The following is a 24,631-nucleotide window of genomic DNA, read 5'->3' on the forward strand; positions in this document are numbered from 1 at the left end:
CAGGAGCCAGGCCTTGAGCCCAAGGCTCTGCCCTGATGCCAGTGGAGAAAGGGCAACCAGACCCTCAGTATATTACTGTGCACTTGCGAGCCGTGAGGCTCGGCGCATGGTGCTACATGCTAAGGTGGTGTGGCAGGGGCTATGTGGGAGCCATGCGGGAGAGCAGCATGTAGACAAGTCACTGCAAAACCAGGAGAACAAAGCAGAAAGGGAAGAAGGGATGGCCCAAGGGTAGCAAGCACAAAGGGTGGTGGAAACATGGGGAGGGGGGTGATCAAAGCAGGCTTCTTGGAAGAAGTCGCCTCTACAAGTGCCTTGGAATTAGGACTCTTGGTGGCAAATTTTAAAATAAACTGACTTCAACAGTGTAGGCTCACAAAACCAGTCTGCGGGGAGATGGAGCTTCAACTATGACTGGCTTTGGGGCTCAGGTGATGCCACCAGGCCTCAGTCTCTCTGCATTGGCTGGCTCTGCCCCCTGCGTGTTGGCTCCGTCCTCTGGCTCACGTGGTGACAAGTCCTTGCCGCAGTCCCAGCCTTAATCTGGGTTCAAGTGCAGCAGCAGCACTCCTCGCTAGGGTGACCGTCCTTGCCTGGTCATGCAGCACTGGCCACAAGCTCCTTCTCCCAGGGAAGATAATCCAACAGCTGCCCCTGGGGCTGAGCCCTGGGAGGGTCCTGCAAGGAACCGAAGGGGCAGAACCCCTGGACACTTTAGGCTTAGAAATCAAACAGAGCAGACATCCCTGAATGCAGAGATCCAATCCATCCTGTAGGTGGGTTTGACTCCACTCATGTTTCATAAGAAATGACAATTCATTGTGAATGTTTAAAAATCAGGAGATTTTATTTAAAAGCTCAGACGTTTGATTTCTCTTGAGAAATCAGAAGATCTAGTGTCACTGGGCCCCCTCCTGCCTGTCCAGTGTGGACGGGAGCAGAGGACAGCTGCCCCTTGAGGCAGGCATGCCCAGGTGTGCGGATCTTACCTTGCTGGCCCTGACAGCAGTCGGGTTTGTCATCTCAGGACCTGTATCTGGTTCTTAGGGCTGCTGTAACAAATTACCACAGCCTTGGTGACTTAAAGAACAAACTTATTCTCTCATAGCTCTGGAGGCCAGAAGTTCAAAATTAATTGTCGACAGGGGTGCATTCCTTCCGAAGGCTCTAGGGGAGAATCCTTCCTTGCCTCTTCCGGTTTCTGGTGGCTCTAAGTGTTCCTTGCTTGTGGCTGCAGAACTCCAGTCTTTGCCTCCAACTTCACATGGCCTTCTCCTCTCTGTGTCAAATCCCACCCGCCTTTCCCTCATAAGGACCCTTGTCATGGGGTTTATGGCCCACCCAGATAATCCAGGATACCGGATACCTCATCTCAAGATCCTTAACTTAATTACAGCTTCAAAGACTCTTCTTCCCAATAAAGTTACATGTACAGGTTCCCAGGGATCTGCCATGGGTGTATCCTTTGGGGGCCACCATTCAACCCACCTCATGCCTCAGTTACCTCCTTTGTAAAATGGGGGTGATGATAATAGCGCCCGCTTGGCAGGCTTGCTGTGAGGATTGAATGAGTTAGAATAGCGTCTGGAACGTATTAGATACGGTCAGTGTTGTTCCTAATCTAAAGAGAAAAAGAGCCCCCCCTTGCAAAGGCCAGAGCAGGTGGGGGAACAGGGCATACCTGTGGCTGGTGCCCGGGAACGTGCCCCTCAGGCAGCTGCTAACACCCATCCTCTTTCACCTCCCACAGACAATGGCCCCGTGGGCAAGCGGCGCACAGGCACGGCTACCGTGTTTGTCACCGTCCTGGATGTGAATGACAACCGGCCCATCTTTCTGCAGAGCAGCTACGAAGCCAGCATCCCCGAGGACATCCCTGAGGGCCACAGCATCGTGCAGGCAGGTGGCGGCCGGGGCACAGGCAGGGCCACGCTCAGGTCAGAGCGCACACGCTCAGTGGCCTCGCAGCAGAGTGGGATGGAAACAGGAGAGGGTCCAGCTGCTGCTCCAAAAGTAGCCAGCGCTATGGCCAAAGGGGGGCCCAGGCTCCCTCCTCCCTCCCGGGGAGAGTAGGCCCCGAGGTTATGTAGCCCAAGATGGGCCCCTGCTCCCTGCAAAACAGAAGGAGAGCCTCGGCCCTCCTCTCCTCCCTCCCTCCCCCACAGTCCTCTCCCATCCCCCACTGCACCCAGAAGGGCCTTTCAGAGCAGGGGGGAGCTGGAGATGTCACATTTTCCCAGAAAGGAGTTGAGGAGAGAGAGCCAGGGCCCAGTGAGGCCCAGAACAGAGCTGCTTTCACAGGGCTTTTGGCTGAAGCTCCCCTCTTGGGAAATAAACGGGCACAAAAAGAAAGGGCTCCTTTGCCCGGGGAGCAGGAACGACAGCTTTGGGCCTCGCGGGAGGAAGGGGAGGACCTGGAAAGGAGGCTGGGTGCCCTCCCCAGCCCTCCCTGGAGGCCTCAGTTGCTGCGTGGGGAGGGAGGCCGGGCATGAATTACCCTCTTCACCAGCTGAGCGCAGGGTTTCCCATTTGGAGGCTGAGCCAAACAGAGCGAATCTGGGCCTGCCCACTGGGCCAGGCTCCCGGGCTTGGGAGGGGCAGAAGAGCGGGAAGCTGGGAGTGTGGCCCCCTCCCTGCATCAGGGCCGGGCGTGGGGCAGGAGGGGAGCCGGGGGCAGGGTGCTGACTTCCAGAGGTGCCGAGAGTCCAGGAAGCCACGGGGGGTTGCTGGAGTCTGGGGGCTGGTTCCAGAAAAGGGTTCTGTCCCTCTGAGCCTCAGCTCCTAGGAGCTTAGAGACACCCCACACGCACCAAGCTGTGGGGCCCCGCCTCCCCCCTAGCCTAAAACCTAACACCCGCCTCCCCCAGCTCACACAGGTCTCCCAGGACCAACCTGGGGACACAGCTGGGGGTATGGCAGACCTTTGAGGGCCCCCTCCTCCTCCCCAGCTTTTCGTCCTTCAGGCAGTGGGTAGCCTTACTGCCCACCCCTGTGACACCACGTGCCAGGCAGAGCACACTGGCCAGCGGGGGTCGGGGGACCGGCTGCAGGCAGAATTCAGCCTGGGATGCCTCAGGGAGAGCTGGCGGGAGGCAAAGCAGGGAGACGTTACTAATCTGGAAGGGAGGGGGACAAAGCGCTGCAGGAGGGGGTCTCCGCACTTTCTAAACCCCAAGAATTGGTTTCTATTCACACAAACTACTCAGACTGAAATCCTAGAGCCTGTGAGTAATATAAGGCAGGCCTGATTCTCCCCATTTCTCAGGGAGAAATTCAGGCACTGGTGATTTCTCCAAGGCCCTGGAAGTAAGTTTCTGGCCAAGGCGGGCTCGTTCTTTGATGTCAGACTGACCCAAAAGGAAGGTACACTGGGCCTGTCCAAGAGGGCCTGCTTGGAGAGAGAGCTTCTCTGTAGAGGCATCAGAAGGAAGAAGGGGATGCCCCCCAGGACTAGACAGGGCCACCCTTCACTCAGTCAACAGAGGCCCCATACTTCTGAGCCCAGAGCTGGTGAGGCAGAGTGAGGGGTTGGACATGGTCTCGCTCTCTGGGAGCTCCCAGGCTTGTAGGAAGGCGGAGACACAGGGATGACCCACACTGCCAAGAGGAAGTGATCCCTGTCCTCCCTTGGCTTCAGGTAGGAGATGGTTTCAGGTGTAGAGCAAAGAGGGCTTCACAGAGGGCGTGCCAAGTAAGCCGTAGCCAGGGGAGGACAGGTATTTCAGTTTACCTGGAGTCTTGGGTCAAGAAGAGGCTAGAAAGATCATTCACAGCCAGCTCCCAGTGGGCACCAAACACCAGACGAAGGAGCTCTGGCTTGATCTGGCAGTAGGGAGCCAGTGAAGGTTTTGGAGCCGGGGAGTGACAAAATCGGAGCTCACTCTGTGAGAGACTTGGCTGGCTGTAATATGCGTCGTAGCAGGGTGGGGTGGAGCAGTCCGTGGTGGGGTACAAGGTGGCCCTGGCCAGATGACTCTCTGGGGCAGGAGCTGGGCAGTTCAGACCCCTCTGCCCACCCTCCAAATTTGGGACCCAACCAAAGTGTTTAACCCCAGCATTGTGATGAGAGGTTGAAGGTTTGGGATTCTGAGAAGCCCACCTTGGTGTGGGATTACTTTGACAGTAGCCAGTCAATGAAGCAATTGCCAAAAATATAGATAGCACACCTTATGTGGTCCAAGCCTGGGGTCCCACAGCTGTCCTGGAGAGATCTGGACCCTTCCACTCGAAGGAAGGCCGCCTCCTTCCCTGGGTGAGGCATGGAGCCACTATGTTGCGTCCTCAGAGCCCAGATAGCAACACCTCCAGCTACTGGCAGTGCCTCCTCCCACTCTGACACAGCACCAGTCCTGGCCTGTGCAAGGAACTTCTTAACTCATTCTCAGCGCCTTCCTCATCCATCTTAGCGTAGGCGCATGGGGGCGGGTGGGGGGGGGGCATGCCAAGATGACAACCAAGACTGTGATTGGCTGGGTGTGTTGAGATCCTCCTGCTTGCCCCTCCTCCCAGCAGGTACCCAGCATCTGATCCACCCAAGGGTGCTGGCTGCTCCTGTGGATCACAGGCAAATGCTGGCAGGCCCAGGAAGTCCGAGGAGAAGAGTCCCTGGGTTCCCCCTTGCCTTGGGCACTGAGTTGGCACAGAGGGCAGGACACTCCCTTGTCCCCAGCAGGGGCTGAGTATTTCACTTGGCTGGAGGGAACCTTTGGCCATTCAGCAACTCGCACTGGAATCTGAGCTGGGTTTTGGCACCTGGAGGGCGGGCAGGGCTTCTGCTGGGAAGCAGGGGCGCTGCTTCCTGGAGACGGTTGCTGCCTGGTGGTCAGAGAGGGGCCCTGGGGGCCCCAGGTTTGTACTGTTCAGAGCCTTGGGCCAAGGGTCCACATGGCTGCAGGTGCTCAGCTTGGTCCAGGAGTCTTCCAGCAGGCAGCAGCTAGAGTGTCTGCAGGAGGGAAGGTATTCTTGCAGGAGCCATCTCTGGGAAAGGCCACAGGCCTGGACACACAGGGAACCAGTGGGGGTGAGCGCGTGGCCCATGTCGTTTGGGCCACTGTCCTCTTGCAGCCTGTGGTGCCAGGTTCCGTCTGAGGCAGGAGGGCCTGCAGATGGACCCTGGAGTAGGGGGACACTCCTGTCACATCTTTGTAGATTCTGTGCAGTCACAGTCGTCGTGGTCCTCTCTGCCCGGCAGGGGGCGCCTTGGGGCAGGCCAGCTATGGCGGAAGCTGTGCAGGGAGCGGCGCAGCGAGCCCAGGCGCTTCCAGAGCCGGAGCTGGGGCTCACTGGGGCTCCCCGGGTGGTGCGGCATGCACTCGCAGGCCCAGCGGCGCCTCGGGTCCAGCGCAGCGGGCTTGCAGAGGGTCATGAACAGCAGACAGGTGGCCAGCAGGAGGAAAATGCAGGCCAGGGCAATGAGCACGGGGATGGGGTCAACTGCCTCTGAGAGCCTCCCCGGAGTGACAGGAGCTGTGAGGAAGGAGAGGGGGCTGGAGCCCTCTGTGCTCATGGCTCCTGCAACAAGAATGGGACAGAAACAAATCAGCTGGACTCGGGACTGGAGAGGGAGGGGAACTTTGATGGGCTCTGGACACTGCTAAACTAGCTGCAGATAGCATTACGGTCATTTTACAAGTTAGAACAATGAGGCTGGGAGAGGTAACAGGTCTAAGGTCACACACTGGGAAAGTGATAGAGCTGGACCTGAACTCATGGAGGAGGCAGGAGGGTAGTGCCTTCCGGCATTTTAAAGTCAATTTTCATGAATTACAGTAGAGTCTTAGACTGAAAACTTGGGATCTAAGACCAACTCCATCACTAACTTGCTCTGTGACCGGGAACGATTCATCAATCATAGGAGGTTGCAGCAGGCAAGGACCCTAGCAGTTATCTAATGCCAAGACTGCAAACTGGGGATGCACCAGTGTGTTTTGTTGGGTTCTTGCAGTGTTTTTATAAATTTAAATTAATTGTGAATAGTTTTTTTAAAAAAAGAAAACCAAGATATTTCACATAAATATCTGAACATCTGGCTTCTCTTGAAATTTCAGAATTTCAACACTGGCAACATGGGGCCAGTTGCTGCCTGGCACCCAGTGGCCGCGGCTGAGCCATAGCTGACCCGTTTAGACAGGGTGCTGGCCCCCAGCTCACTGCACTCCCCGCCCTCAGGCCCCCTGCACACCTATGTCACCTGCCTGGCCCCAGGGGAATTCCTATTGGTGCTTCCTGAGGAAGACCAACCTGCTCCCTTGACAAGTGAGGAAGCTGAGGCCCAAATAAGGGACTGCCAAGGTCACACTGTGAGCTAGTGGGCAAGCAAGGCCAGAATCAGGTTTCCTGACTCCTGGCCCAGTGGCCTTGCCACCCCGTTGGCTCCCAACTCTCTCCCAGGACTCCCTGAGCAGCTCTGAGAACAGGTGGGGAAGAACCCACAGAGAGCAACTGAGTTAACAAGATGGGGCTCGAAACCCTGACATAGTCACCTGTTATCACTTAGGATCATCCCACTAGAGGGAGGACGGCAGGTGGTCCTTGTAGCTGGAAAATCAAGCTGAGCTTTTGGTTGCAAATTAAAATGCTTACAGAGCCCAGATGGTAGATAACATGTGACCAGCGGGACAGGTGGGCAGGCCTACCTGGAGAGCAGAGGCAGAGGGGCCTCGGCCAGGCTGATGGAATGCTGGAAGGCAAGCCACTGTGGTCCCCTTCCAGGTTCCCAAGAGAAGCCAGAAATCTGGATTTTTTAGGCGAACGTTCCTGATGTTTAAATATTGGCAACTAATTCAAATCTGGTTGAGAGAGAGCGGGGGGAAAAAAAAAAAGACACTGCAAAGGACAGACAAACTTGATTTTTTTAAAAATCGAAATGAGTTTTCAGATATTTAAAATACTACAACAGGCCAAACAAAATATATAAGGAGGCTACATCCAGCTTCCAGGCCAGCATTTGTGATCTTTGATTTCTACAGACACAGGACAGGAAATCCAAAAGGGGGGTCTAATAAGAAATAATCATTTATTTCTCTTTGACCTTGGAGACTTTCATGAGCCTGATGGGTAACAGATTTCCCTCCTTTTCCCAACTTGCAGCTTATTCTAACTCAGTCAAGGTCTAGCACCAACACTAGGCAGGAGGAAGGGCTTTAGGTCGTGCCGAGGCTCTGCATGTGGGCTGCAGAGTCCAAATCAGCAGGCAGAGGGGAGTGGAGAGGGGCGGCCCAGCCCCACGCTCCCCAGGCACTCACCAGCAGCCACACAGGACCTAACTCCTGGCTGCCTGTACACAGCCTCCTCCCGCCTGCAGCCTCCCCTGTGCCCAGCGACGGAGGGCATCCAGTGCACCCCACCCCCCTCCCACCCAGCTCCCACCACCACTCCTTCCAGCATTTCCAGACAGGACATGACCCCTCCCAGCTCCCAGATGGAAACTCTGTTCCCCATCTAGCTGCCCAGGGCCTCCACCTCTCAGGCATCAGGCCTAGAGAGCGCTCTGGCCAGGCCATACGTGGGTTGGCCCTTCCTTGAATCTGAGCAGGGAGGAAGGATGGGGTGTGCCCACCACCATGTCCCATGGGGAGAAAATTGCCCGTCTGTCTATCCTACCCAGGGCAGTGCTTGGCTGGGAGTAAGAAAAGGGCAGTCGGAAGTGGGAGAAGTCTCAATCCTACTAGTCCTAATGTTATTTCAAGACCTTCCCATGGATCTGGAGACCCTATCAGGCCAGCAAAGTAGGTCCAGGCTTCAGTCCTTGGGGCAGCGCTTTAAAAAAAGATAAGTGAGGCTATAATTAGCATTTGAGTATTTTCCTTCAAAGCATGAGGTTCCAAAGTGCTTGAAAACATCAAGCCGTCCCCCCTGGGACGCACAGCAAAGCCAGCTGCAGGCCCCCTTGATACCCCCTCTGAGCAGCCAGCAGGCGCCAGTGGTTCCGGGGAAAGGAGACCTCCATCAAACCAAGGCTAGGAATGATCTTGAGAGCAGCTGAAGCCTCTCCCTGCCTGCTGGAGTCCAAGGCATGCCGGCAGGCCTTGCTCTGGACATATCTCTGCAAGCTTAGTCTAGAACCTTCTTTCTTCATTCAGAGCTCCATAGAGCAGGGCACGCTGTGAGCAGAGGGGACTGACCTCAGCACGACTTTCTGTATAGCCTCGGACTAACCACTGTTCCTACCTGGGCCTTTCCACTCTCTAGAAAAGTGGAGGGATTCCCCAGGTCTGAGCACGCCCTCACATTCTCCCTAGAGTACCCCAGGAAGGGTGCAGCCCCACTTTCCTGCAGTCCCCCAGCACTGACCTCAGAGCCAGCCCTCAGCAGTCCTCAGCCGGGCAGAGAGGTCTTCTCAGCTGTCCAAGGGAGGCCCCAGGAGCACCGGGCACCACTGTGACCCAACCTGCCCTAGTCTCTGCCTTGCCCTGTGCCCCTCAGCCAGCCAGGCAGAGTGGCCTTCGCCCCTCACTCTCCAGTTAGACCTGGTTTTGTCTGGAAGAGCCTGGGCCCTGCCTTGGGGGAGGGGACAGCCAGGAGGGTAGGGATGGCAACTGGGCTGGGAGAGGGTAGCGTTGCAGGGGAGTTGGGAGCTCCCGAGCCTTCCCACGGCCTCACTCCAGCCTGTTTCCTTGGAGCCCTCTGGAGGGGCGGAGGCACTGGGGGGGATGCAGGGGGAGGGTTTCCCTGCCTCTGCACCCACAGCTCTCACCTTCCCTTTCGACGTTTGAATAGTATGGTCAGGGGCAGCCAGCGGGTTGCTATTCAGTGCCTGCCAGCCTTCAGGTTACCAGGGAGAGGGGCTACAAGCCACACAGTGGGAGGGGAACAGGCAGAGAGATGGGCCCTGGCAACCCCCAGGCCCCCCTCCCCTCAGCTTCCCAGCAAAGCACCCTCCCTTTGAGGACATCTGGCTGCAGAAGTGAGGGAGAGAGGCATTTTCAAAGGTCAGAGAGATAACAGGGCAGAAAGCACAGGATTGAGAGACAGCCAGGGCTGTGCTGCTTGTAGTTTGGGTGGGCCCTTGGAGACCCTCCAGGCGGTGGCGCGCGCACACACACACACACACACACACACACACACACACACACACACACCCTCCCCCAGCCTCCTTTCTTCCTGGAAGCCAGCACTTCCCTGGCAACCAGCTGCCTGCTTAGCCTAAGTCTTAAGCAGCTTTCCCATCAAGGACCCCCAAGCTCCCAGAAATATAACACAGATGGGGGGAGTTGTGGCTCTGCCCAAGACCTGAGCCTGGGGTCCACCTGCTTGTTTTGGAGCCTCAGTTTTTGGCATTTAGCTCTTCCCTACTGCCCTTAGCCCTTGACAACAAAAGAAGCATCCTCTGCATAGCCCCAAATGGATAGGATTGTCAAAGTCCATTAGACAACTGAGGGGTCATCTCGTCCATCCCCCTGTCTCTCAGATAATGAAACTGAGATCTAAAGAGGTGTGGCCTGGCCAGCAAGGCCAGCAAGTTAGTGGTGGAATTTGGTGCTTTCCCTAAAAAGAGTGGGCAGGCATGGGCACCAGGCATCTGGTGCTATGAGCTGCATCAGCCTAAGGATGTTCCCAGTGCCCAGAGCTCCCACTGGGATTCCTGCATCTTACACCTCGCCCTTCAGTGAACCTCATTTTCCTTCACCTTCTCTTCCCAAGCTGACTGCACACCTCATCTATGGCCTCCATCTTTCTTAGATGGTAGGAGGCAACACTCCCAGGGTGGTGCAGGCTGCCAGGGGAAGTCCCACCACGGATGGAAGACACCCAAGGGCACCCACTGGACAGCTTGGCCCTCTCCCCTGTCCTGAGCCCTTCCAGATCCGGACTGTTGAAGTGCCCCACTACATCCCTCCACCTATTAGCTCTTAAGACTTCTCATGGGAGAGAAGAAGAACTCCACAGCAAGGGGCAACCCAGCCATACCACCTCCAGTATAAATCAAGAGGGCCTCCCAGGAAAAGGTGGCCTATCTCATAATGTCCAACCTTCACCATCTATCTCTGCACCAGGCATCAGACCAGATGCTTTGCAGAGATTATTTCTAATCTTCCCATCAACCCCGCAAGGTTGGTTATCATTGTACCTACTGAGGCTCAGTGGGGTTACGTATCCATGGCCACATAGCCAGTAAGTGACAAAGCCAGGATTCATGCTTGGGTCTTCCTGACCCAGACCCTCTGTTCCTTTCACACCAACAGACTTCCCCTCCTCCCCACCATCAACACACTTTTCAAAATCCTTAGACACACAGCACAGGGTTGAAGTGATTGGCAGAGACAAGGGGGCAGATCCAGAAGAAGTGGGAGGGTCCCAGGCATTACAAAGCAAGTCACACGTACTGTGGCCCCATGGGAGCCTGCCCAGGCAGGCAGGCTCGGGCCTCTCTCTGCATCACTTTGCAGGGGAGTTCTCTACTCCTTTCCGGTATGTGGCGGGTAGAGGAGGTGTTCAGCTCGCAGTTTGACAGGACACACCTCAGGGCCAGCTGCGACTGCCAACAGCCTCAAGGCCAGACTCCTTGTCAAAAGGGCTAAGCGCCGGGCATTCTCAGAGCGAGAGCAGCATACCCCCAAGTCCCCCTGGAGATAGTCCATAAGCCTGATGTACAGCCAAGCAAGCTGGGTGGGCTGGAATACACTGGAATGATCCTGGTGTGAATGGATATGGAACCTCTGGGAGGAGGGATTTCTGGGTCTCCCCAGTGTGACTGTTATAGTATACAGTGCCTGGCTGGGAGCCCATGTGACTAGAATAGCTTCAGACCAAGGAAGTGTGGGCAAGGAGCAGTCATGCAATCCACCTACCCCAGGTGAGGCTCCTGGAACCTCAAAAGGCTGAAGGAGGGAAGTGTGGAGGGCTGAGCTAGTCAAGCCTGGATCCAGAGAGCTGCAGCGCTGTCACCCACCTTCTCCTCCGTGCTCCCCGAGAACCTGGAGGAGGGTCAGGGAACAGAGCTGGCAGGTGCCTCGCCATGGACAGGGCAGCATGGGGCCATCAGCAGACAGGTTTCCTAGTGGGGGATGAGAGAGATGTGTCCCTCTCCTCTCCCACACCCCCAGCCTCGTGGGAAACCATGGGTTTAGGCAGGATGGGCTGGGAGTGGTGTGAGGGAAGGGGAGGGGCTCCACAAACACCTTCTCTGCCTGTGGGTGGAATTCAGGGAGTAACCACGTGTCTCATTCTCCCTCAGCTAAAAGCCATGGATGCAGACGAGGGCGAGTTTGGGCGTGTGTGGTACCGCATCCTTCACGGTGAGTGGGCTGCCCTAGGATGGCGGGGCGGGGGGCAGGCCCTACTGCCCTGGGGGTAGCAGAGCTTCTCTAGGCTGCCAAGGGTTTGGGAGGTGCAGCCAGAGAGGCCCCAAGCGCTATACACACAGGGCGGGCAGGTCAGAGGGAGGAACCAGGGATGTTCTCCAGTTATTTGCACCAAGTTGGTTGTATTTTTAAGTGAGGATACATTCGATTGCTATGCTCCCTAAGTTCCTCATGTCCCACGGTGGGATATCACCCTGACAGAGGGGGCCTTGGGGACCAAGGCAGCCCCTGGCAGTGAGCTCCCAAGAGATTGAGCCTCATTGGCCCAACGTGTATCATGTGCCCATCCCTGAACCAATCACTATGGCCTTGGACACTAGGACAGCCCCCCAGTGAGCTCCCCAGAATGAGTCTCACTAGACCAACCGGAATCATGGGACCATGCCTGAACCAATCACTATGGCCAGAGACTAAAATGTGCTAATCTGCTCACTTCTGGAATCAGGGGTGAAATCACCCCTATGCAAAGCACACGGACTGAGAGTGGAGGTGGGTGGATCCCAAAGGAATATCAGCGTCCACAAGATGAGGAAATGGGAGCTTCCCCACTAAAACCCCAACAGAGAATTTGATTTGGGTTCCTTTCTTTGTAATGCCGCAGAGTCCTCTGAAATATTGAATCTACTGACACCGCTGGGTATGGGGGTCTCAGGGGATCTCCACGCCTTCCATAGGGGTCACAGAGTGAGCGTCTGCCCCCTCCCTCAAATCCTGCTAGGCCAGGGCAGCATCAGGCAGAGGCTTCTTTGCCACTTCGGGCTTCAGCCAAGCTCCTAAGACCTCGGGGCAGGGTCTGCATTCTGTGGGTCTGGGCTCCCCAGCTTCCCTCCCACCACCACCACAATCCCACAAGCATCCTACTCCAGGGCAGAGCCCATGCATATCATCTATCCCTCCCCGCAGGTAACCATGGCAACAACTTCCGGATCCATGTCAGCAGTGGGCTCCTAATGCGAGGGCCCCGGCCCCTAGACCGGGAGCGGAACTCGTCCCATGTTCTTATAGTGGAGGCCTACAACCATGACCTGGGCCCCATGCGGAGCTCCGTCAGGGTGAGGCCGGGGGCGCTCGGGCCGGGCGTGTGGGTGGTGGGGATGCGCCCTGGGACAGCTCTCGGTGAAGCCCTGCATCCTGTTCGGCGCTGACCTTGGGGCTGGGCCAAGGCCTCAGGTGGGCCAGAGTTGGCCACCAGTTGGGACCCGGTGGGGGCAGGGCCACCCCTAGTTTAGGTGCCAAATGACACCTGGAGCTCAGGTACAGTGGGGGAGCCTGGGATCTTGGACGTGTCATTTTGCTCTAAGCCTCAGTTTCTCCAGATGTAGAAAGGGGTCAGTGATACTGATGTCTATCCTAAGGGCTGAGGTGTCCTTACTATACTAACCCTCTGCATCCACACGACTCTCTAGGGTGGGCCAGGGAAATCTCACATACGTGATCTTGGAGCTGTAGATGCTGCCAGCTTCATTTTACAAATGAGGAGACTGAGGCACAGAAAAGTCACTTGTGATAGAACCAGGACTTGAGCCCAGGTCTTTGAGTCCAAGTTCGGTGTTCTTTCCATTGGAAGTGTCCCCCAGATATTCCAGTCAGCACTCCCAACTCTCCCATCAGATATATTCTTTTCTGCCCACCCTCACTCACCTCGGGTCTCTCCCCTATGGAGCTAAAATCAAATCGACCTTAATCTTCCTGAATGGTCAAAAATATGCACCCAGATATTCCGCTGGCCGGGCTGGTTGATGTACTCTCCTGCCCTGTAACAAGAGGATGACTGAGATGAATGAGGTAACCTTCAAGTCACCCCCGTCCTACCCCCACTGCACACTCAGCTACTCACAGCCCCTTCCCCTTAACCGGATGGAAAATGAGTCAGACCCTAGAGGTGAAGAGTAGGAGGAAGATGGGAAAAGATGGGGTGGGGAGCAAGCAGGGACTTTTACCCAGAACTGAGTGGGGCTGAATCAGCTCCTCTTATCACCCCATCTCCACCCCGCTGTTTCCCTCCGACTGGAAACAGTGAACAGAAGCCTGCCTCGGGTCACCATCACGAAGGAGGTGCCGGGGAGCGGGTGACTCAGCCTTGGCCCATCTTCTGCTGTTGCCCCCGCGGCTCTGCCCCAGGAAGAGATGGGAAGGGAAACCTGGGTCCTTTTAGGCTGCCCCTCTAAGTGAGATCTTCCCGGATGGAGATGGCTGAGGGGGTCAGATCCCTCGGGTATTTATACCTTGGGGCTGCTTGATTCCAGGGCCCTGGTGACTGAGGGTGAGATAGTTACCCAAATGTGCACCAAGGCAGCCCCACACAGCCACGCTCACCTGCATGACTGCGAGATATTAAATCAGCACGTGAATTACATATTGAACTCATTTAAGCCTCATAAAAACCCCATGAGGTAGGCACTGTTATTATACCCATTTTATAGATGAGGAGATTGAGGCAAGGAGGGCTTGGCCAATGTGTTTAGGGTCACATGGCAGTAAGGGTAGACAGAGCCAGGCTTCACACCCAGGCAGTCAGCTCAGAGCTGTTCTCTTAACCACGGTACTATGCTGCCTCACGGAAGGTTCCAGAGCACAGAGACCACTGCTGCCTTATCCCCAAAGAGTCATTTTTAAGGTGGGAATTTGGTTGCTGGCCCTAGGGCCAGAACTTGATGGCCCTTACAGTACCCAGCTCCCACACCCCTGAGCCCTGGGAAAGCTGGGGACCTTCCTGAAGACAGTATAGGGACTCCCTGGACACATTTTCCCAGCAGCAGCAGACCTGGCTTGTAGGGACAATCCATATTCTCCTGTTCCTGCTTCAGAGACCAGGACAGCACAGATGAGGGGCCAGGGAGTGTGAAGTGAAACGGTCCTCGTAGAGACTGGGGCCTCACGTGCACACTGCGCATGGGCACACGCACACACATCTCCTGCCTCGTCCCCTTTGGATGGCACAGCATTGGACAGAGAGTGGGGCTGGGAACCCAGGGAGCCCGGTAGCTCAGTCGCTGAGCCTTCCTGCTCAGCAAGAACTTGGCCGACCTGGCTGTTTCCTGTACATCTGTGTCTCTCAGGTTTGCAAACCACACACCATTTTACCTCCTGTCTCTGCTGCTAAAAACAAGGCTGAAACCGGTTAGAGGACAGTGGCATGCAGCCAGTCTCATGGAGGACCACACCCAGCCTCCATGCCACCTCCCTCTGTTTATTGCACTGTCAGACTAGCCCGGTGTTTTCCCCACGACCCTTGGAGTCAAGGCCATTTGGACAAGCAGACTTGGGAAGGGGGAAGGTTCACAGTTTCAAAAGATGGATGGGCAGCTTCTGTTTACAGCAAGAGAGTTCCTGAAATTCATCCGTGCAAATCCCCCCGACACCCACCCACCCCACCCAGGATCTCCCCAGCCAAGTTCTTGGTGAAGCCAGACTTAGAAGATTCTGGCTTGTGAGCAGCTGTGCTCTGAAGTAGGCACGCTAGTTTGCATAGTGGGTTCTGGGTGTCTGGACATGAAAATTTGATGGCATAGCAGGGCTACACGGGCCCCAAGAGCAGGGAAGTAGAGAAATCTTAACCCCCATAAACTTCTCCTCCCCACTGGCTCTGCCACCCCACTCACCTCACAGTTCTCCACTGGTCAGGGCACCATTTCCACTTATACCAACAGAAGCCCCTTCCCTTCTGTCCAGCTAATTCCCAGCTAACCCTGGAAGAGGAGCTGGGGCTGATCTGAGAGGCAGTGATCAGATCAGAAACCAAATATGCGTGCTCTCAGATGGGGCCTCGTGCCGCCATCGGTGCTGGTGACAACACATGTGAAATCCATGCCGCACGTCATTGCCCCTACCCCATTGGCTCCCCACCCAGTCTGCTGACCAATTCCTGCTGGCCCCGGCTCTTTTAGACTGGAAGTAGGGTGTCTCTCCTGTTTTGGGGCCAGCTTATCCCCAGGATATAGCAAAGAGTGGTAGGGTTGCTAGACCGGGAACCAGGAGAAGCCCCACTCTCTTTCCAGCTCTCGGTGACCATGAGGCCTCGGGCAAGTCCCTCCCCATCTTTGGGCCTCTGTTCCCTCATCTGGGAAAAGAGGCAGGAGCCCTGGGCCTCCTTGAGTGCCACCACTCTCTGGTCTCTGCCTATAACTCCCCTCCCCACCACACTGATCCTTCTAGACATAGCCCTGGTCCTGCCCATACCTGGACCAGACCCTCCCGTGCTCCTGTGTGTGTTGGGGGGATGGAGGTGCACAAAAAGAAGGGTGGGGTGCTGATCTCTATCTGTAACACCTCTCTCCATAAACATCTTTTGAACTGTTTTTTTGTTGTTGTCGTTATGTAAGACGTACATGTTCATTAAAGAGAAATTAGAAAATGTAAATAAGCAGTGATGAAAATTATGCATAATTCCACAATTCAGACATAGCCACTGTCTTGGGCAGGGTCTGCAGAAGCAAATCCTGAGACAAGGATTGGTGTGAAAGTGATGAGTGGGAAGTATAGGAAGTGTTCCCAGGAAAAGCCAGAAGGGGCTTGGGACCAGGAAGGAAAGGCAGCCAGCAAAGTGGAACACAGGAAACTGTGACTCAGTCCCACAGGGAGCTCTGGAGAGAGTCATCTCAGCTGCCCGTCAGTCAGTGGCTAAGGGCTGCCTTAGCCAGTGTGGGACGTAATTCCCAGGCACCTCCGGCTCTCTGGGTGTCTCTGGCTCCGGCAGCAGCGGGGGCTGGGGTTAGTACCAACAAAGAACCACAGTTCTGGCCGCTGGTGGTGAGAGCACCAGAGAAAGCACAGGAGAATCTAGAGTAGCCCGAGCACCAGCATCCTCTGCTACCACCATACTTAACGTTTTCATTTCTGTTCTCCCAGATGTATCTTGATAGTTGAATGGGGTCCCTTTAAACTTTTCAGGCACTTTTGCAAGGCCCTGGCTCATTTTGTCTTCATAACCATCCTAGGAGTGGCACAGGGCGTGAACTGTTAAATTGATGTTACCGTTTCATAGCTGAGAAATTGGACGGCCCAAGTTTCACTAATTAGCCACAGGTTCCCGCAGGATTTGCAACAGAGCCAAGAGCAAGACAAAGTTTGTTCTCTAACATGATATTTAAGCACCTGCCATGCACCAGGTACTGTGCAAGGTGGGGGAACACGATGACCAACGGGACAGCCCTAGGCCCTCTGTAGGGAGCTCACAGCTGGCCCAGGAGAGCAGTGACCAGACGCGCAGGCTTGGGTGGGCACAGCCCTGGGCTTGCCCAGCACCCCCCCGACCCCCGACCTTTCATCCCTGGCCCGGATCCTGCAGGTGATAGTGTACGTGGAGGATGTCAACGACGAGGCCCCAGTGTTCACGCAGCAGCAGTACAGCCGCCTGGGGCTTCGCGAGACGGCGGGCATCGGCACGTCGGTCATCGTCGTCCGAGCCACGGACCGAGACACTGGTGAGGCTGGCAGGAGGCAGCCGGAGAGTCCATTCCCCAGAGTGACCCGCCCCGGCGCATGCCTCCCTCTCCCGCGGGGCCTGTCATCCTCGGGCTGCCTCGGGCTCCCCCATTGAGTGGCTCCCAGGTGGGGAGGGGCTCGTGGGACAGTCTTGGTGGCATCCCCACCAGATTCCCAGTCCCAGGAGGATGGGAGTCGGGGGGAGTTGCCCTGGTTTCTGGGCAGAGAGAGGAGAGGTCACAAGCTTGGGAAGTCCGGATTTGTCATCCCAGAACCTGGCAGCTCCTGGCTAACCTTTGGCTAAGGGCTAGGCAGGGCTGGGAGGGGTAAAGGACTTGTCCAAAAGCTGGCTGAGGCCTGCTCCTCCAGCCAGCGCAGCCCAGGGCCTGGCACACACACATTTCACAAGAGGCAGCGTCCTGTTCTACAGGGCTGTGGCCATCCCTGAAGGCAGCCCGGACCTCGCCAGAGGCCCCGAGCCCTAGAGGTGGCTACCGTTAGCAGCACAAAATGAAGGAGAAAGATGGCCAGGTCACTGTGACCCTCTTCACGGGGCCTGGCTGTCTGGGCCTGTGCCCCAGGCCAGGGATACAGCCAGAGAAAACCTCCTTCCTGTGCTTCTAATTTCCCAGATCCTGCCCTTCTTTCATGTCAGCTGCTCTGGTGGCTCCCAACGCAGCCCCCATCAGCATCCCCAGCTCACCTGGAGCACGGGATGGAGTAGAGGGAGAAACAGGCCTGAAAACTCCCGAGTGATTGTTCTCCCTTAATAAATGGCACCTTTATACAGTTCAGATCACATACATTGCTGGGGGCTAATGGTTCAAGACATTTTCTGGGTCAGGAATCTGTTTGAGAAACTAGTGAAAGTTATGGATCCCTTCCCAGAAAGAATGCATGCCCAGAGTTTTGCAAATAATTTCAAGGAAGTCTGGGATTTCCTGAGTGATTTTATAATCATTCTCTTTGAAGTATGTGGACTTCAGCTAAGGAATCCCAACTCTAGCTCCTGGTTGAAGCGTGTATTCCAAGGCACAGGAATTGGGGGTGGAGGGAGTGGGGAGAACAGAGAAAGGTGACCCGGGCACTGGAATCCTTTGGCTATAGGGACCAAGTGAAGGCTTAGCCACTTCTGAGGATGCTGCCCAGGTCTAACGCTTTCTAAATCAAAGCTTCCACTACAAGGGATCCCTAATTTCCCCACCCTCTCCTTGTCCAGATACGCAAGGGAGGTGCTTGAGCTTGAATTTTACAGCTCCAGGAGCAGAACCAACCTGCTCTGGCATCTCTCTCATCTCAAGGCCAGGCCCCAGAGGGAGTCAACAGTGTGTGCTGGGCTTTGCCGTCCTTGACCTTGACCCCGTCCTCGGCAGTTTCTCTTGGGACAATCCGACCCAGAGGTGGGGGGTGGTGCACACTGGGTAGGTGAGCCAAGGCCTCTCACCCTGTCCCTCTGGGACAGCAGTGGATGTGCTGGGGCAGCTTGTAAAGCCACAAGGCAGCCCACCCCCACCTGGGACTGCACAGCCTCTTGTGCCCTCCTGCAGGGGATGGTGGCCTGGTGAACTACCGCATCCTGTCAGGCGCGGAGGGGAAGTTCGAGATTGATGAGAGCACGGGGCTTGTTATCACCGTGGATCACCTGGACTACGAGACCAAGACCAGCTACCTGATGAACGTGTCCGCCACCGACCAGGCACCCCCCTTCAACCAGGGCTTCTGCAGTGTCTACGTCACTCTGCTCAACGAGCTGGACGAAGCTGTGCAATTCTCCAATGCCTCCTACGAGGCTGCCATCTTGGAGAACCTGGCGCTGGGCACCGAGATCGTGCGGGTCCAGGCCTACTCCATTGACAACCTCAACCAGATCACCTACCGCTTTGACGCCTACACCAGTGCCCAGGCCAAAGCCCTCTTCAAGATAGATGCCATCACGGTGAGGGATGGCACAGCAAGGTTCAAGCACAGCAAGGGTTCTCTCTGAGGGCAGGAAGCTCAATTCCTGTAAAGCTAACCAGCGTTTATTGAGCTCCTTCTATATGCCCAGCACTCTCTTTTTTGTCATAAAGATAAACATCCCCGTAATACATCCCTTTAATATGCAGGGATAAGATAAAGTTTATACACAGGCAACCTACTGTCTTCTTGTTACTAGATAATGAAAGCTGTGCAAGTCATCGTGTTTCCCTTTTTACTGTGGCTCAGATATAAATTTCATGCTTCACTGCAGCAGCTAGTCTTAGTTAGGTGTCTGGTGCAGCGATGTCTTATCTACTGCCTGGATCTTACTCCTCCATCTTTGCGTTAGTGTGTTTTCTCTCAGAATCCCGTCTTTGAAAATAAGCAAGGTAGTAATTGCTACAATGTGCCAGGCCTTGTTCCGGGGCATGCTGGGGACACAGAGATGAACAAGACCCTTTGCAGCCCTCAAAGAGCTCTCAGGCTAGGAGTCGAAGTGGGAATAATCAAGGATGCAGATCAGAGCATCACAAGGGAAGATATGAATAGATCTACAGTAGAGGTGTAATGGAGCGCCTCTGGGGCCCAAATAAAGAGAGTGATCGTACCTGGCTGGGGAAGCGGGAAGCCTGCATGGAAGAGGTAATTTCCGAGTGGGATTGAGAGAGAAGTAGGGTTTCAGCGGACAGAGCTTCACGGAGAAGTTATGCCAGCAGAGGGAGTAACGTGAAGGTGGGGAAGTGGACAGAATGTCCAGGGCTGGCAAGGAGTCTAGTTTGGCCAGGGCACAGGACTGCTTGGGATACGATGTCATTGCCCATCTGACCCCCTCCCTGCAGGGTGTGATCACCGTCAAGGGCCTGGTGGACCGGGAGAAAGGTGACTTCTACACCTTGACGGTGGTGGCAGACGACGGCGGCCCCAAGGTGGACTCCACCGTGGTGAGTGGATCCCCGGCCCAGAGCCCCACGGGTACAGCCTATCACCGCTCCAAGTCCCCCCAGACTGACATCTTCACCAGCCACCCAACATGCAGGCAGGCAGTGGGTGAGGGTTTAGGTAGCCCAGGGATGGCACTGCAGCCGGCCATGCCACACCTTCCCGGGCAGCCTGGGCAGGGCTGAGACCTCAGATGGGTGGGGGAGGGGAGGCATCCTCCGCAGACCGCTGCTTGGAGCAGGGCTGGAAGAGCTGGGGCTGCTAACCGCCTGCATCTTTGCCTTTTCTCTCCCTTGGCCGCCTCCTGCCGCCTCTGCCTACAGAAGGTGAGTAGCCCGTGGACTGGTGCCCTCCCCTGTGGGTTGTCTGTGGCCAGTGCTGGCTTGGGCCCTGTGTGGCGCTGGGCCTTCCTGCCTCTCCTGGGGGAGAGGGCACGTGGACAGGACTGCAGCTGGTCCCTGCTCAGACCCCTCCCAAACTCCCCCGCCCAGCCACTCTCACACCTGAGCCCAGGCCCCTCCGGAGCACGAACTCCACATCCAGCTCTGTCCCCTCTGCCCTCCTTGTCCTGTCAAGCCCCGCCAGTGGGTCCTGGGGTGGGCGTTGCACTAACAAGGAGTATGTGGAACACCCAGTGGAGGGAACACTGAGGCCTCATCCCAGCTCTACTTCTCAGCGGCTGTGTGACAAGGCTAATTGCTCAACCTCTCTGTGCTTCCTTTCCTCGGGTCTAAAGTGGGTATCATACCAACTGCCCTGCCTTCCTCAGAGGATGTGATGGAGATGGCAGATAGGAAGCCTTTGTAAACTAGGAGGGGTGATGGGAGCGGGGTCTGTAAGGGGAACCCCTTCCCTCTCTTGGGGTCAGTGTAAGGAGTATGTGACAGTAGTCGTGTGAAGTGGGGCACCAGGGCCAGGGGAGCTGGGCAAGGGCAGCAGTGGGCATATGGTGTGAGCCACTGCCCTTGAGGGCTCTAAGTAATGGCACAGAGACCTTGTGAACTTCGGGGAGGGTGACTGCTGAGGTCAGAGGTGCAGACAAGATTCCTAGAAGGGTAGAGAAGTGGTGACCTCAGGCTAGGGGTGGATATGAAGGTGGGCCCCAGGGGCGGGTCATGGGGTGGAATCCTGCGGTGATAATGAGAACATTTAACAATCGATTCGGCTTGGGCCCCAGCCAGACAGGTCTGAGGCCATCTGTAGACCACATGGGTGTCCAGCTCATTATCAGCCTTGGTTACAGCCACGTTTTCACCCCTGCTGAGTCCTTTTCACCTTAGCCTAAAGGGATAGACCAACCCGGTGTCCAGGCTAAGAGCCAAATGCAGCTGTTTGGCATCCTGTGCCCCATGGCTCCCTCAGGGTGCCGGCTCCAGTGGCCCGGGTTGTGGCCTGGCCGTACCCAAAAGGCCCCTCCATCCACGGGGCGAGCCTGGGGTGAGTGAGGCGGCGAGCAGCAGTGAGCCCACACAGCTCCCCTCGACCCCCCAGGTCCCTGAGGGCAGCCAGTGAGCAGAGCCCCTAGGTGGCAGACGGTGGGCAGGTGCCCTGTGTCCCACAGCTCGTGGCGGGGCTCCTGGTCTTCCCCACCAGAGGATCTAAGGCTCGGGTTGAATGGAGCCCTCTCACAAGCCTCAGCAGCCTCATCCATAAAATGGGCCCAGTCTCCCCTCGCCCCCGTTGTGCGGAGTCGGGGGATTGAGGCCAGCTGGAGCCTGGTGAGCAGTAGGGCTGTCCCTCCCGAGGCTGCCGAAGCCCCTCGTGGACCAGGCAGCCGCTTCCTGTGCTGGGGCTGGCGGGGGCGTTTCAGAACGCACACTCCTACGTGGGCCCCTGTATTGCCACAGTCCCTTCACCCTCTTCCAGGAAGCAGGACCCACCCCTCTTTGTTCTGCCCTGGCTTCCTCTCAGAGGCTCCCAGGGGCCACTGCCCCAGATACACCAGCCCTGTCAGTCCCAAACTTGTTGGAGGTGCCAGGGTGGAGGCAAGCTGAGGGGCCTTTTAAAGGCACCACCATTTCCTCTGCGAGGCCGGAACCCCCAAACCACAGCTCACCTACACCTGACTCCTCCTCAGCCCCAGCAGCCCCCGTGGCCCCGAGAGGGGTGGGGAGGCAGCAGAAGGGGCAGGCTGGGCGGGGGTGGCTGGGGGGTTACTCAGAGCCGTAGGAGCTCTGAGTAACACCCCCGGGCTTTTGAGGGATCGGGGAGGCAGATTTGGGCCCTGAGACCCTGGGTGGGGACACAGGCCCATAGCTCATTCCCGTAGATCTTGGTGCCTGCCTTCCTAACTCACTCACTGATGCAGACTCCCCACTGCTGGGAGCACCTCATCAGAATAGCAAACGTGGAGGGAGCACCTACTGTGTGCCAGGCTCTGGGTTGGGCTCAGGGTACATACAGTGGGAAACCAAAATCAGACGTGGCTTCTGCCTTCACAGGCATAAGATAGAGTGGGGGAAAGACACTGATCAAATTACCACGCCAATAAATATATGCCACGAGAGAGTGGATAACAAGACATCGGGGAAATCAAGGAGGGCTTCCCAGAGGAAGTGACTCAAGCTGAGCTCCTCAGAAAGCATAGGAGTTTACACAGTAGAGAAGGAAGAGCATTTCAGGCAGAGGGAACAGCAGGTGCAGAGGCCCTGTGGTGGGAGGAAGCATGCAGAGTCCCAACAAGGCCTTGACCAGAGTGAGAGAGTTTGGGAGGGATCAGATTGCGGGGGGCTTGTTTGTTTTCTCCCTGAGAACAGGGTGGTAGACATTATTATGCCTATGTCACGGGTGAGCAGACTGGGGCTCCGGTACTCCACAGAACTCCGTGACCAAAATTTATGATGGGTGGGCAGCGTCTTGGCAGGTGAGATCCTGCCTGTCTGCCAGGCCAGAAGCAGGACAAAGACCACATTTGTTGGCTCATTTATTCCTTCCAGCATCTTGATTCCGTAGGTGTTCTCGTTCCTACTTTCATCTGAGGAAATGAAAAATCAGAGAGGTTGAATAACTTTTGCCAAAGCACACAGCTAGTAAGTGGTAAAGTTGGTCCTGCTGTGAAGCCTGGGTTTGTCGCCTACAGTTCTGACAGCTGCCTGAAATATGGAAGCGTGGCTAGAACTGAGAAGGGGATAGTCCTGATTAGGAGGGAGGGAGGATGAAGCGGAATCTTCTCTGAATCGTGGTGAGGTTCCACAGGCTCCCCATGGAGTCCTGTGCACACCAGGAGGCAGGTAGGCCTGGCAGCCCCGGAGCCCCAGGCCTGGGGAAGGAGAGGATGGGATCTGGCCTGGAGCAGGGTGGTGGGAGAAGGCCTGGCTTGGGATTGCTAGAACCTGAGCCTCCTCCCCTCCCCCAACACTGCAATCCCCTCATCAGTGAACCCGAGGGGTACCTACGACTCTGGCTGCATGGCCCATGGCCATCCATGGGCTGGAAGCTGCACCCCCAGCCAGGCCTTCTCTCCAGGCTTGCTATTCAAATCCTGCAGGAGAAGCCTGAGCTGCAGACACAAAACAATGTGCTCTTTGCGTGCAACTTGCATGTTCCCTGTTTTTATCTGGTAGCTGGAAATTCCCCTCTCTTCCCCATCTGCCTTCTCCCCACTGGGACCACCAAGCCACCTTGTGACCCCTCTCCTGCTCCTGAGCCCTGTTTCCTTCCTTCTAATCTAAAGGTGCAAGTGAAGAGGCCTTTGGGCAGTATCTGGTTGCCAGATGTGTTTTAGCTGGCCCGCACAAAAAAATTTTTTTTACTATCACCACCTAATTCCACATAAAAATCTGGATTCCTAGTTCCTTTTGAAAAACAGGAAGCTCTGCCAGTGCCAGGCTGACACACCCTCACGGATCTGGAGCCGAGTAGCCTCCGTTTCCTTTAACCAGGGCCCATGCCTTCCTGTTCTCCAAGGCCCCACCACCTCTGAGTTCCGCCCGCCAGGCCCCAGCATTTGAGTGTGTGCAGCCCTCCCCCACCAGACTTTCAGAAGAAATGCGCTCAGGGCCTCTGTGTAAAGTCAGGGTTGGCCTAGGCAGGTTCTGAAAGCTTGCTGACCTTCTAGAACTGATTGGAGGTCCGGTCCCCCCTGGGCCCACGATGGGACCCTGTGTTTGGGGTCAGGGAGGGGAAGAAGGTGGGAGGTCTCTGGCCATGTTCACACCCAGGTCTACATCACTGTGCTGGACGAGAATGACAACAGCCCCCGGTTCGACTTCACGTCCGACTCAGCCGTCAGTGTGCCCGAGGACTGCCCCGTGGGCCAGCGCGTGGCCATTGTCAAGGCCCGGGACCCCGACGCCGGCAGCAACGGGCAGGTGGGCACCAAGTGGAATAGTCCAGATCTGCCCTGTCAGTAGGGGCTCCCACAGCCCCTCAGCCGGAGGGGACCGCCAAAGCCATCCCCTCCCTGAGCAGGAAGCCGGGTCATCCAGGCTCTGCCGGGCCCTGAGCGGGTCCGCCCTGCCCTCACCGCAGTCCACGGTCCAGGGAAGGAGACAGAGCTGTGCAAGCTGTCAGCCCTGCCTGCGTCCAGGGAACACGAGGCCCAAGGCTGGCCACGGCTCAGTCCCCGCGGCAAGCTGAACACAGAGGGGGTTTAATTTCCCCAGTGACTCCTTGGTCACCTCATTCACAAACGACAAGCATCTCACCCCTATGTGCCAGCCCTGGGCCAGCCCTCCCCACGAGGACCCGGGGCCCCAAGAGATCACACTCCTCCTCCCCTGCTTCTCAGGCCCCCCTCCCTGTCCCCTGGCAAGAAGTGCTCCCCACCAGTGCAGGTTTGGGCACCCCCAGAGCACAGGGAAGAGGGGTGACAGAGCACACCAGTCTTCACACCACTTTGACCTGTCCTACAAATGGAGGTGTGTTTGAGGAGGTTTCCACTGGGTTTTAAATGCTTGCACACCCCTAGGGGGCCAAGAGATGCTGGCTCTGGAGTTGGAAGCCTATGGGTTCAAATCCTTGTTCCCTTGGGCACTTGCAAGCTGTGTGACCTTGCCAGTGACTTC

At 56.4% G+C, this 24,631-nt stretch overlaps 2 protein-coding genes across 7 annotated transcripts in view; one reads left to right on the forward strand and one right to left on the reverse strand.

Annotated features, from left to right (window-relative positions):
* Positions 1 to 24,631, forward strand: part of CDH23 (cadherin related 23) — a gene marked incomplete at its 5' end in the record, with an annotated part of 434,991 nt that overhangs the window by 336,833 nt on the left and 73,527 nt on the right. For 2 of the 3 annotated variants that reach the window (XM_082407240.1, XM_082407239.1), the window contains 7 exons: positions 1,751 to 1,899; positions 11,177 to 11,237; positions 12,207 to 12,355; positions 16,591 to 16,726; positions 18,275 to 18,663; positions 19,526 to 19,627; positions 23,786 to 23,935. In XM_082407240.1, the coding sequence (XP_082263366.1) occupies positions 1,751 to 1,899; positions 11,177 to 11,237; positions 12,207 to 12,355; positions 16,591 to 16,726; positions 18,275 to 18,663; positions 19,526 to 19,627; positions 23,786 to 23,935 (1,136 nt within the window). Of the gene's footprint in view, positions 1 to 1,750; positions 1,900 to 10,957; positions 11,238 to 12,206; positions 12,356 to 16,590; positions 16,727 to 18,274; positions 18,664 to 19,525; positions 19,628 to 23,785; positions 23,936 to 24,631 lie in introns of those variants that run through there. The other variant, XM_082407238.1, reaches the window with a different exon arrangement.
* On the reverse strand, positions 2,073 to 10,863 carry LOC309635687 (uncharacterized protein C10orf105). Of its 4 annotated transcripts, none has more exons than XM_082407246.1 (2): positions 8,293 to 8,522; positions 2,073 to 5,511 (listed from the first exon to the last, which is right to left on the reverse strand). In XM_082407246.1, the coding sequence occupies exon 2, from the start codon at positions 5,504 to 5,506 to the stop codon at positions 5,135 to 5,137; it is 372 nt and encodes a 123-aa protein (XP_082263372.1). In that variant the 5' UTR covers positions 5,507 to 5,511; positions 8,293 to 8,522; the 3' UTR covers positions 2,073 to 5,134. The 4 variants fall into 4 exon arrangements, with proteins under 4 accessions (XP_082263372.1, XP_082263370.1, XP_082263371.1 ...); XM_082407244.1 differs by having other exon boundaries at positions 2,073 to 6,788; XM_082407245.1 differs by lacking the exon at positions 8,293 to 8,522 and adding an exon at positions 6,636 to 6,699.

This window comes from Balaenoptera borealis (assembly GCF_965194805.1).
Source record: "Balaenoptera borealis genome assembly, chromosome: 10".
NCBI classification, from domain to species: domain Eukaryota; kingdom Metazoa; phylum Chordata; class Mammalia; order Artiodactyla; family Balaenopteridae; genus Balaenoptera; species Balaenoptera borealis.

Coding starts and splice junctions, on each gene's coding strand:
- LOC309635687 (XM_082407246.1), bottom strand. CDS start 5,506: ATGAGCACAGAGGGCTCCAGCCCCCTCTCCTTCCTCACAGCTCCTGTC.